At 35.2% G+C, this 12,257-nt stretch overlaps 1 protein-coding gene across 1 annotated transcript in view; it reads right to left on the reverse strand.

Moving 5' to 3' along the window:
• The window catches only part of LOC150109226 (protein arginine N-methyltransferase 6-like), a 333,254-nt gene that overhangs the window by 203,719 nt on the left and 117,278 nt on the right, over positions 1-12,257 (reverse strand). The window contains exon 6 of the mRNA XM_090412246.1: positions 8,146-8,246. Within this exon, the coding sequence (XP_090268372.1) occupies positions 8,146-8,246 (101 nt within the window). The remainder of the gene's footprint in view (positions 1-8,145; positions 8,247-12,257) is intronic.

The raw sequence follows: 12,257 nt of genomic DNA on the forward strand, positions 1-12,257 counted from the left end.
AGAGAAGAAGCAAGTAATAAGAAAAGTGTCATTATTGTTGTTAGTGATGTTTTCTCACTGGCACAGGACACTAGAGTGTACAGAGGATTTGAAATTGGAAGTGATCACCATTTAGTCTTGAGAAGGATAAAATTGAATTGCATATTGAAAAGAAGAACATGTAAGAAAGTTTTAAAGCAAATTAAAGTTGAGTAGCTCTCAGATGTGAACTGCAGACTAAAATTCACAAACATTATTCAAGAAAAAATGAAAGAGTTTCAGAACAGGAACCAAACCTTAGAGATTCAGTGGCAAGCCCTGAAGAAAACACCAACTGATTCAGCAAGAGAGGCATGTGGTGAGGTTGTGCAAGGATAGAAAAATCAGAACTCCATGGCGGACACAAGAAATAAAGGAGGCAGTAAAAAAAAAAAAGAGGAAAGCATATCAAAAGTTCCTCGCAAAAAAGTCAGCTTGTGCTCTTAGAGAATACAGAGACAAATGTAAGAAAGCTAAACAAAAGTTATGGGAAGACTGGTAAGAACATAGAAAATAAATATCAAGAAGGTGGATATTCTGGAGATTGTTGAAGAGGCTCAGAAATTTAGGAAAGAGTGCTGTAAAAGAATTAGGAATGATAATGGTGACATGAAAAGTGGAGAAAAAGATATCCTTGAAGTATGGAGTAATTACTTCAAAAAATTGCTAAATGAAACTAGCAGTGTTGACAGCATAATGGTAAAAACCACTGACCAGTCATGCAGTCAGGAATACATATCCATATTTGAGGTGGAAAAGGCCATCAAAAGCCTGAAGTATGGAAAGACAACAGGATTGGATAATATTCAACCAGAAATGCTCAAGTATGGAGGTATAAAATTCTTACAGTGGCTGCACTGTATAGTTCAGAAGGCTGGACAGAGAATTCCAGACGATTGGATTAGAGCTCTCATAGTACCCATATATAAAAAGGGGAAATAAAACTGAATGTGAGAATTACAGAGCAATTTCACTACTGAGTGTTCCTAATAAGATATATGCAAGTATACTTGAGAAACAGTTGAGAAGGATTGTGGAAAAGAAGCTTGGTGAAGAACAAGCTGTATTCAAGTCAAACAGAGGCTGTCAGGATCAGATTTTCACTTTACGACAAATAGTTGAGAAATCATGGGAATATAACAAAGATCTGTATTTAATACGCATGGATAGGTTTATGTGTTCGTCAGACATTTTTGTAATAGATTTCACGGTTTGATATGAACACAGATGATTAAGAAAATAACTATTTATTAACTCAAAAGCTAATATTTCGCTGATATTATATCCAGCATCTTCAGAGCACACAACACAAAGTTTGTTACAAATGCAAAACACCCACAATCCGGTGTAACAGTAGGGCTAATAATAGTAATTGCAGAGTGCAACACAAGACTAAAGTCCTAATATGGCACCATCTAAGTTTAAAAAAAATAATAATAAAATAAAAAAATTCAAAGCTTTGAAATAATAGTCCAAATGATAGTCTTAGAAAGTTTGAAAAAATGAAATAAAATAAAAGTAATAAATATTAATTTGGTCTTAAGATGACTGTCTCCCAAATCTTTGGTAGATTTATACAGCCATACTTGTTAAGGTTTGGAGTATGTTTTAAGGCTTCTGTTGATTCCAAGAACAACCTCTCTGACTTGTAGAAGCTTCTGTGCATTACTTTTGTTTCTTTCCAATTGATCCTGTGTGCCGGGGTATCCAAAGCATGGTCTGCCAGACCCGACTTGCCATAGCGAAAGTGTTGGATATATTTTTTGTGTTCACTGAGGCAGATGTCCACAGTTCTTCCTGTCTGTCTGTAGTAGGCTTGATGGCAAGAACAGGGCACTTCATAGACTCCTGGATGTGATAAAGGAGTGCATTTGTCCTTAGGTGAACGGATGAGAGTTGCTAATTTTACATAAGGTTTAAATACTGTGCGTAGTTGGTGTTTGTTAAGCACCCTAGATATCTTTTCAGATGTGCCTTTAATGTGTGGGATGGTGACAGTTTTGTTGTAGTCTTCTGTATTAGATAGAGGGGATTTCTGGATAGCATTTAGTATGTTATCTATTTTATGGGGATTATAACTGTTGGTTAAGAAGGTGTGTCTTAGGTGAGAAAGTTCAGCAGTGAGAGCAATGTCATTGGAACAGATTGCTCTAGCTCTATGGGTTAGTTTTTAAGATACCATATTGTTGAGAAGGGTGATGGTGTGATTGTTTGTGTAAGTATCTCTCTGTATGTGTGGGTTTTCTATAAACCAAAAACGATAAGGAACCTTCTGGAAGATGTGTGATCAGTGTGTCCAGGAAGGGTAGGCAGTCATTGGCTTCTAGTTCCATTGTAAAGTGGATTTTAGGGTGCTGGCTATTTAGATGCACTAAAAATGTATTCAATGTGTCTGGGCCATGTGGCCAAATAGCAAACACATCATCAACATAGCGTAGCCAGAGACTAGGTTTGAGAGTGGCTGTGTTGATAGCTAATTTTTCCAGATGTTCTATGTAGAAATTGGCTAAGGGGAGAGAAAGGGGCGAACCCATAGCTGTCCCATCTAATTGTTTGTATATTTTCCCTTTCCAAGTAAAATAACCTGCCTGTACTGTGAATTTAAATAGCTGAAATATATCTGGGGGAAATTGTGAATTTAGTAAGTTAAGTGTTTCAATCAGTCGTACATTAGTGAAAAATGAGGTGATATCAAAACTCACTATTAGGTCTGAACTATTTAGGGTGTGGTTTTCTAAAATACTTTTTAGGTGGGTAGAATTTTTAACAAAAGAGGAAGAATTGTTTGTGTAAGTGGTTAGTAATTTGGCTAAATGTTTAGCTAGTTTATATGTAGAACTGTTTATACTATCTACGATAGGACACAAAGGTGTATTTTGTTTGTGTATTTTAGGAGCACCATATATTCTGGGTGTCTTAATGTGCAAGGGTTTGAGTTTTTTGACAATTTCTTTTGGCCAGGAAGTGACTTTGCTCAATAACTTGCACACCTTATTCTTTTGCGAGTTGGTGGGATCTCGATTTATGATTTGATATGTAGACCGGTCTTGGAGCAGTGTATGCATTTTCTGGAAAAGGCATATGACAAAGTGCCAAGAGAGAAGATATTCAAAATGCTACAGTTATGTGGTGTCGATGGGGCATTATATCGAGCAATGCTTTGTCTTTATTTGAGTTGTAAGTCAGCAGTTAGAATTAAAGGAAGTACAGGAAGATAGTTTAATGTTAAATCTTGTGTCAGAGAAGGATGTACATTATCCCTTCTGTTATTCATTATCTATATGGATCACATTATGAAGGAAAGAGGCATTGAACCTGATATCAAAATCGAAGATGTTAATCTCAGCTCTTTGTTTTATGTGGATGAGAATGATGTTATACTTCTAAATAAATCCGCTACAAGTCTACAAGATTCCCTGACTAAATTGAATAACTGTTGTAATACATATGGTAAGAAATCAGCAATAACAAGACAAAAACAATGAAAATAGGCAGAGGCATTGAAAATATCAACTGCATTGCGAATGGAGAACCTATAGAACAAGTGAAACATTTTAGCTACTTAGGCATAATTTTTAAAAATGAAGATGGTAAATTAAATATGGAAATAGACAACAGAATCAACAAAGCTGGTATGGTAGGAAGTCAACTGAATAAATTTATATGGAATAAGAGAGAAATTAGCCAAAACACTAAATTAGCTGTATACAAGAAAGTGTTCAAACCAATTTTAACTTATGGATCTGAGAGATGGGGTCACAAGTAAAACACTTGACCAAAGACTAGAGATTGCAAATATGAGAGTCCTGAGAAAGATTAGGGACATGAACAGATGGCATAAATGGCTATATTATATTAAAAACGAGGATATTAGCAAAGAACTTGACATTATCAGCATCCAGGAATGTGTTAGCAGAGCTAATCTCAGGTGGTATGGTCACTTAAACAGAATGGGAGCAGAAAGATTAGCAAAACAAGTGTTCTCTGCCAGACTGGCAGGAAAAAGACCCAGAGGAAGACCAAGATATAGGTGGACTGATACAGTAAAAAGTGCCTTAGAAGACAGAAATATAAGATCTGATAATATTGGAGTCTTGACAGGTAACAGACTGATTTGGAGGAAAATTGTAAATAGGAAGTTAGTAATGATGTAAATTTTTCATGTAGTAGTATCATATCCTGTACACCCCTTGAGGGTATATATCAACATTTTGATGACGATGATAAAAATGGAAAAAATACTTACCCCACCAACGGTACTAATGTACTATAGGTTTAAAGAAAAACCTTTTGTGGGTGGGAGCCACATAAAAAATAAATAAATATTCAAAACAATGCTTTAACAAAAGCATGATATGAAGGGTAAGGCATTAAATAAAAGACATGGATGAGAGGAACTAAGCCAAAACAGAAAGAGTTTATTTATTTAGCATGTGATGACAACAGCTGTTCCTGACTAATCTTGTTTGTTCACGGGGCCGGTTTGCCTGTTCTGGGGAATGAAAAACCAGTTTCCGGGTAAAAAACACCCTACCTCCGTATGAGACTGGCTAACTCGCCTTTAGTCAAAAGAGACCAGATAAAGATTCCTCACATTGTGGACAGGAATCAAACCACGGTCTTTATGACTAAAGGGCTTCATCTATACCAACTGAGCTATGGAGGTTCACATAAGGAGTTAAGAGAGCCTTTAAATGCAAAACAGTTGATCAAAGATTACAACCAAAGATATGAGAATTCTTAGGAAAACCAAGAGAGGAACAGATGAGTTTATAATAGAACCATGTTAAAAATGAAGATAGAGAACAGAGCTTAACATTAATAGTATTTAGCATCCATGAACCAAATTATCAAAGTTAAACCAATCTAAGGTGACAGATATTTTTTATGTTAATACTTAATTCGAAAGAGTGAAAAGCTAGAATACATTAGTGCTACAGTTGGGATAAAGGTCAGACAATCAAGAAACCCAGCTCTACAACCAAGGTGATGATATTATACCAGGAGATAGAAATCATTAACCACCTAAATACTTGCACGAATATGCAACATTGGGATTCAAGCCCACAGCCTGTTGAATGGAATCAAAGGTGATATCCACTCATCCACCCATGCAAGCAATTAACAAATGGCAGGGAAAAGACCCAGAGGAACACGTAGATGATATACATGCAATAGTCCATCAACTTGGGAATGAATACCTTAGAAGAAAGAAATTTAAGAAATGACTGGAGACCCGACCAGCAAACAAACCAAACTGAAAAACTCTTCTGAGAGGAAATTAATAATAAAACCATAATTGTATTACATTTATTATTTATTAGGTTACATCTAATTCTGATATATTTCCTATTAATATATCATTGGAATATAATTATTATTATTAAGAGAGACCTTCAAGGAGTCAGGGACTCAACGAGGGATGCCACATACTAAATACCTGCAACAGCTGTCATACTTGTTCTGAAATGCATTCACACTGCTCACACACACACAACATCCAATGGCAATCCATTCCAACCACACACACCACTCTATGAGTGAGAGAGAGAGAGAAATCTAGATTTCACTCCTTTCTTGACAGCATTCATTCTGAGCTTCCAAGGATGCCCTTGTCCTTTCCCCATCCTCCATAAAATGAAAAATGCCATCAGCTGAAAACTGTATGACCCTTCAGAAGTTTATAAATCTCAATCATATCACCCCCCACCCCCTCTTTCTCCTGTTTCTAGTGTCTGCAGTCTACAAATTCTCAATCCCTCTCTCTCTTCATAATCAGATCAGTATTCCATAATGCTGATATGATTTTTACACTCTCCTTTGCACTCTCTCCATGGTATCAGAATCACCACAGAAACAAGGAGATTAGACCTGCACAGAATAGTTCAAGTGAGGTCTTATGAAGAGCCTTGTAAAGAGGCAAAGTATCAGAATTGCTATTATTCTCCGAGTTGTATTTACAATATTTGCTATATGGGCCTTGAACTTCAACTTCCTATCTACTAAAACTCCAAGCTCCCTAGCCTGATCAGTTTTTTCTAGTATAATTCCACCAATATGACATTGAATATCTAATCTCACCGAAGTGAATGACTTTACATTTACTAACATTGAACTGACAGCCATTTTACCATGCCTACAATTCCAACCTATTCAAATCATTCTGCAAGTACTCCATATCCCTGATTACCCTACCTATCTTTGCATCATCAGCAAATAACTGTAAGTCACATGTTAAATCCTTCCCAATATCATTAATGTACAGGGTGAATAACTGTGGACCAAGGACTAATCCTTGTGGTACACTGGCACACTAAGATATCCTTTATACCACTTTTTGATAACTGTCAGTCGGTCATCCTTTTATCCATACCAATATTTTATAATCCAAACCCATATTATTCAATTTATATAAGTCTTCCATGTTATATTTCTGTCAAAAGCCTTAGCAAAATCCAAAAGTATCATGGTGTATCCATTCTTCTTGTCGAGCTCAATGGTAACATTATTATAGAATATGAGCAAGTTGCTAAAACATGACCTTCCCTTAGTAAACCCATGTTGTTCATTGCAAAGTAGAGATTCTCTGTCAACCCATTTCTGAATGCAAGCCCTAACCAACTTTTCCAAATTCTTCACTGCCACCACCACCACTCCAGAAATACTAACAGGTCGACAGTTGGGATTACCACACATTCTTCCCACTCCTGTTCTGAGACTCAAATTATACAGCCTGGTCAAAGGAATAGCCAGATCAGCTGAACACTCTTTTAGCAGTAAATAATAAAGACAAATTAAACATCTTGAAAACACATACACAAAGGAGTCACTTAGGGATTAAAATCAGACAACTGGATATCATCCCATTTTCACTTATTCAGTAACCAGGTGGATGCCTCGTTACTGAATAAGTGAAGATGGGATGAGAATTTGGCCAGCCAAAGTGAATTCTGTATTGGCTTAAAACACACCATGCAAATATGATGGCACAACATAATGGAATGCTAGGTGATACATCTGATTAAATGAGTCTCCTGCAGTTTTCATTTGTGGAGCCAAGATAAATGCTCAAAAGCCAGCTAGTGGAACAAACTCAAATTTAGTGGAACTGAAGAAGCATCAATGAAAAAGAGATAAACTACTGAAGACAACAACAGGTAGTATGATTCTGATATCCGTGAGACAATGCATTCAGGAAAGAGAATGAAGGAAAGAAAGTAACAGCTATAGTACTCAACGTTAAACATGAAGATAAGTTTCAATGGTAGGCAATTTCGTGTAGTGTGATGCAGAAAAATTTCAACGTGGGAAATTGGACAGCAAGACATTTATGCCTATGGATTCACAGAAAGCTTTACTAAGGAGGAAAAAAATAGAGGAATTTTTCCAAGTCATTATAAAGGATAAGCAACATCAGGAAAAAGAAATGCTGGTTCTTATTAGAGACCTAAACAACAGATAGGAAATGAACCCCAAACATAAGAAAATGTTTCGTGAAAATTTGAAGAATTGCAAAACTGATAATAATGGTAAGTACTCCTGGATTTCTGATCAGGACTTGGGACTAATACTTTATTCCAACATAAAGATGCACATAAGAAATGAGAAGTTTTAGTGGCTATTTGAATATTCAAGATACAAGAACCTATACAGAGCATTTGAATTAGGAAGTGATTACCATTTAATTTTGAGCATAACAAAAGATGGGAATCATACTGAAAAGAAAAACATGTACAATGTAATCTTAACAGTTGCATTATAATGATGATTATGCTGAGTCTTTTATTCATAGAAACAACTTTTCAAGAACTCAATTGCTGTAACAGAAGAAAATACAGACAGGTATCATTTCATTCAAGTTGAGACAGTGCTATCCTAATATGTGAATGACAATATTTGTCATAGCATGCTGCACATGTTGTATTCCCTGCAAAAATGCAACTCGAATTTGATTTAATATTTTATTTATTTTTTTAATTTTTATTTTATTTTATTTATTCATTTTTTTTTTTACAGGTATTAAATCTGGAAGAAGGTTCTACATTTGTGAACTTGACTTGTAATGTCAGAATTATATCATTCATTTATTCTAACGCTAAAAAATTGAAATATTTTAAATGTTGATACCTCAGCTTTCCCTTCTACAACCACAATACGGTCCTGCATATTATTAGAGGCAATGACTTTCTTTGCTTCTTCTGCTATTGTACTAGCTTCAATTGCATAGACTGGATTGAAAAAAAGAGAACAAGTATTGAACAATAAAAGTTTAAAATTTACTTAAAACAATTTTTTTATGTTATTATCTACATTACAGAAATCCAAAAATATAAATTTCATTGCTTTTATGGTGATCCCATACACAAGGGACTGTTCAACCTATAGTAAATCAGTACTATGGACAGATGAAAAAATTAGCATCGGATTTGCAGACCTGCAAATTACATTCTGCAGAAAAACATAAGGCAGAAGATTGTTCCTGAAGCCCAGAAGGAATGAATAAATAGGAAGAAAAATTTGTTCTGTGAGTAAGAAGATAAAGAAAAATCTCACTATGCATAGAGATTTTGAGCACTTTCAAAAGTAAGACCATAAGTCTTTCTTTGATGGTCAAAAGTCAGGTTTGCTAGCAAAGAAATTAATAAAGTTTTCAGAACATAGTAAAGAAAGATTTTGAAGTAAAATTTTGGGTTGTTTCAAAAGTAGGCATTTATTCTGAGAGTTTTGTTGATCTGCATAGTGCAAGGTTTATTTATGAGAAAGAAGAATACTGTCATCAGGCAAAATTGTGAATTGCATTAGCAGTCGGGTAAAGATTATTGATAAATAGAAACATAGTAGACAAAAGAACAGAGCTCCACAGAACCCTATTCATCATCAGCAAGTTTAAGGATAAAGATTCATCCACTACTGCATGTTGCAACCAGAGAAAGCTGATAACCTAGACAGAAATCCGAAGAAAGCCATAGGATGGAAACTGAGGTAATGGGCTTTGTCTTAGTAATACTATAAAGTACTGCATATGATTCCCCAACTTTCCATGACATTTGTCCAAAGCTAGGTGGCATAATCACTGTCGATTGCCAAGAGATCCCTTGGCAATCGACAGTGATGAAATGCATTAGTGACAATTGTTTATTAACTGAGATATCCAAATAGCACAATAGTTGACTGTTAATGGTTTTCTCCATTACTTTAGAATGAACTCGAGCAGGAAGAGAATTTAAACAGTATTTTGAGAACTGTCAAAAGTAAGACCAGAAGTTTTTCTTTGATGCTGAGAATAAGTCAAGATAAAGATTTGTCACTCCGCTTACAACCAAATAAGCTGAATATAGGCTAATTTCCAAGCTGACTAGATACCACTGGAAGAGGAGAGAATAAAAGGGTGACAACACAGAAGAGGAGTCAATTCTGGAGAACAGATTGTCAGAGAAATGCTATTAAGGTGAGGAGACTCTTAATATTATTGAGCTAGAAGATTCTTCTGATCTCTTTCTGGTGAGCAAGGTAGCATTGAATGTTTAATGTTTGGAACTGTAGGAAAACATTAAATTGTTCTCTTGCATCATAAAATGATGCAAGAGAACAATTGATAGCCTAAAACAGACAGAAGTATAGTTACACAAAGGTCAGATAATAGCTTTGGCAAGGGAACAAAGAGCATAACTACTACCTGAACATCATGAAAGGTTTCTGCTTTAGGTATTTTCAAGATCTGCTTTAGACAGATGGAAACTTGCTTGCAGCTATTTAGAGTTTTAGGAAAAACAGAAAAGGAACATGGATCTCTTAACGAAATCCAACTGCAATATGTTTGATTCTTCTAAAATGGAATGGGAAATATTTCTACAAAAATAAGAATTATTTCAGTTATTAATTCCATAGAACATTTAGATCAGAAGACTGAAAGCAATAATCCAAGAAATTAAAGCACAGAAGTTATGCAAATCATCTCACTTGGAACTCTTAATGTTAGAGAGATGGATGAGGCCAGCTGTCAGAGTGTTGCTCTAAGAGAGCACATCAGAACGCAATTAGAACATGAGATTGTGGTCTGAAATGCCTAATCCAAGAAAGATCATTTGTAAGGAAGATATCAAGAGTATTTGGAGAAAGGCTTGAGAAATTGTTCACATAGGTATGTGAACAATAGGTATGTGAACAATTTCTATGAGATCACAGGTGATGGCAAATGCCTTGCGATCTCTACCTGCTGAATCAGTGAGTTTGAAAAAGAAATCAATGGAAATGTGGACATTAAAATATCCAAGAAAGATGACCTTGCTATTAGGAAAGTTGGATCTGAGAATAATGTTTAAAGAAAGGAAATCAGAAAGAATAACTGGTGACATTGCAAGAGTAATGACAGGAAATGAATGAATGTGGAATAAGGCAGAGACAGAGAGGGAGATTTTTAGCCAATGAAGAGCAAAAAAGAAGAAATTATACACTAGACACTCTCTGATATGAGATGCATAAATGCTACCTTTCAGATAAGAGTCAAAGAGCATGTAACTGGGAAACTGAGAAGAATAGTCACTGCAATAGCTGCAATTTGAATTTTAAGAAAAGTGTATTACGAAAGACTGGAGAAAGAAGTGAACATTAATGCTGGAGCATTAGTCTGGAATGTTTGCCGTTTTCGGCATGAGTTTTGCTTGCCTTTTCATGGTTAATTTGCATTAGCGGTCTCTAAGCAGATCTTAGTTCTACAAGTCAGCAAAGTTATTTGTTAGTTTACATGGAAGCCTCCTAAAGGAAGCCTCCTTTAAAACAATATCTCAAAGTTTGAAAACTCAAACCTCAATGAGAACAACTGCTATGTCTCTCCAATATCTGAATAATTTTTTTGAAGTGAAATGTAAGTAGACATAATGTAAAGAAATTTTATATGAAATAATTCACTTGATGTAAATTATCCATTGTTATTTTTACATTCTAACATAATTATTAAACCCTCATATTATATGCTGGAAGAAACAGAGAAAGAATCATACTCAAAGAATTTCCCCCAACTCCTATCAAAATCATAGCATCAGTGACATCATATGCTGCACCCACATACCACTACATATCCAAATACTATACAAAATGTGTGGCCAACACCGCCCAATGTTAAAAAACAAACAAACATTTCAATACTGGCTTTTATCAAAATCTCTAGTTTCCATTATTCCTCATGTTAAAAGTTACAGCTGTTGCAAACAAATTATCACCAGGTCCAAAAATTGATTTTGAAAGGAAACTTGCATTATACCTTCTAGTCCAACTCCACTGCTAAAGCCATTGACAATAACTTTTTTCCGTGCTTTGATTTCTTTTAGATCCATATAGGCCTATTAAAAGGTTAGGAATAAATAAAACCAATCACCTAACTTGTGTTTTGATGATATGGGTCTGGACAATGCAAACCCTAGCCAGAAGATTACATATATTTATCAAATGCATGTGCCTCATAAGTTAAAGAAGTAGTCGTGGAAAAGAAGAAAGCATGCCAAATGCTCTAAGTCAGGGCTGTCCAAAGCACTGCCTGCAGGCCGGATGTGGCCTGCCTGTGGGTTTTGATTTTAACGAGTGAAAATATAAAATAATAATTTGAATTGAATGCGTACTAGATATTTTAATTCTATCACTAATCGATAAACTCAATGTTGATAATTTTATTTTTATTTTTTTTTACATCACTATGTACCCATGTATTTTTCAAATATTAATTGTGTCAAAGAAGCATTATTACACTGTTTTGTTCCAATGTGCATGTTCTGGGCGCTCACGGGGAATGTGAGTGCACGATTAGTGAGCAATTAGCGTTGTTCGTCTTTTCAGCTTTCGAGGTTGTGTCGCTGCTGCTCACCAAATCACTAGATACACATTGTGATGCAGCCCTCGGATAATTTTTTTTTTCTAATGCAGCCCTCGGATTACCTAAGGTTGGATAGCCCTGCACTAAATGAATAAGTCAGTAGATGCCCTAAAAGAATACAGAGGGGAAAAAATGTAAGGCCTTATGTATAAAAGTAACAAGAAAAGTGATGGGAAGAGTTTGGTAAAAATATAGAAGATAAATATCAAGAAGGTAGCAAAAGGTTCTAGACTGTTATTAAAAAAAAAAAAAAAAACTTAGAAATGGAAGAAAGGATATTGTAAAGATGATAAAGATGACATGAAAACTGAAGAAAGAGATATTTTAGATGTCCGGAGCAATTACTTTGAAAGACTGTATATGAAACAAACAG

This window comes from Typopeltis vanoorti, chromosome 2, assembly GCF_054136105.1.
Source record: "Typopeltis vanoorti isolate ZY-2024b chromosome 2, IOZ_Tvanoo_1.0, whole genome shotgun sequence".
NCBI classification, from domain to species: Eukaryota; Metazoa; Arthropoda; class Arachnida; order Uropygi; family Thelyphonidae; genus Typopeltis; species Typopeltis vanoorti.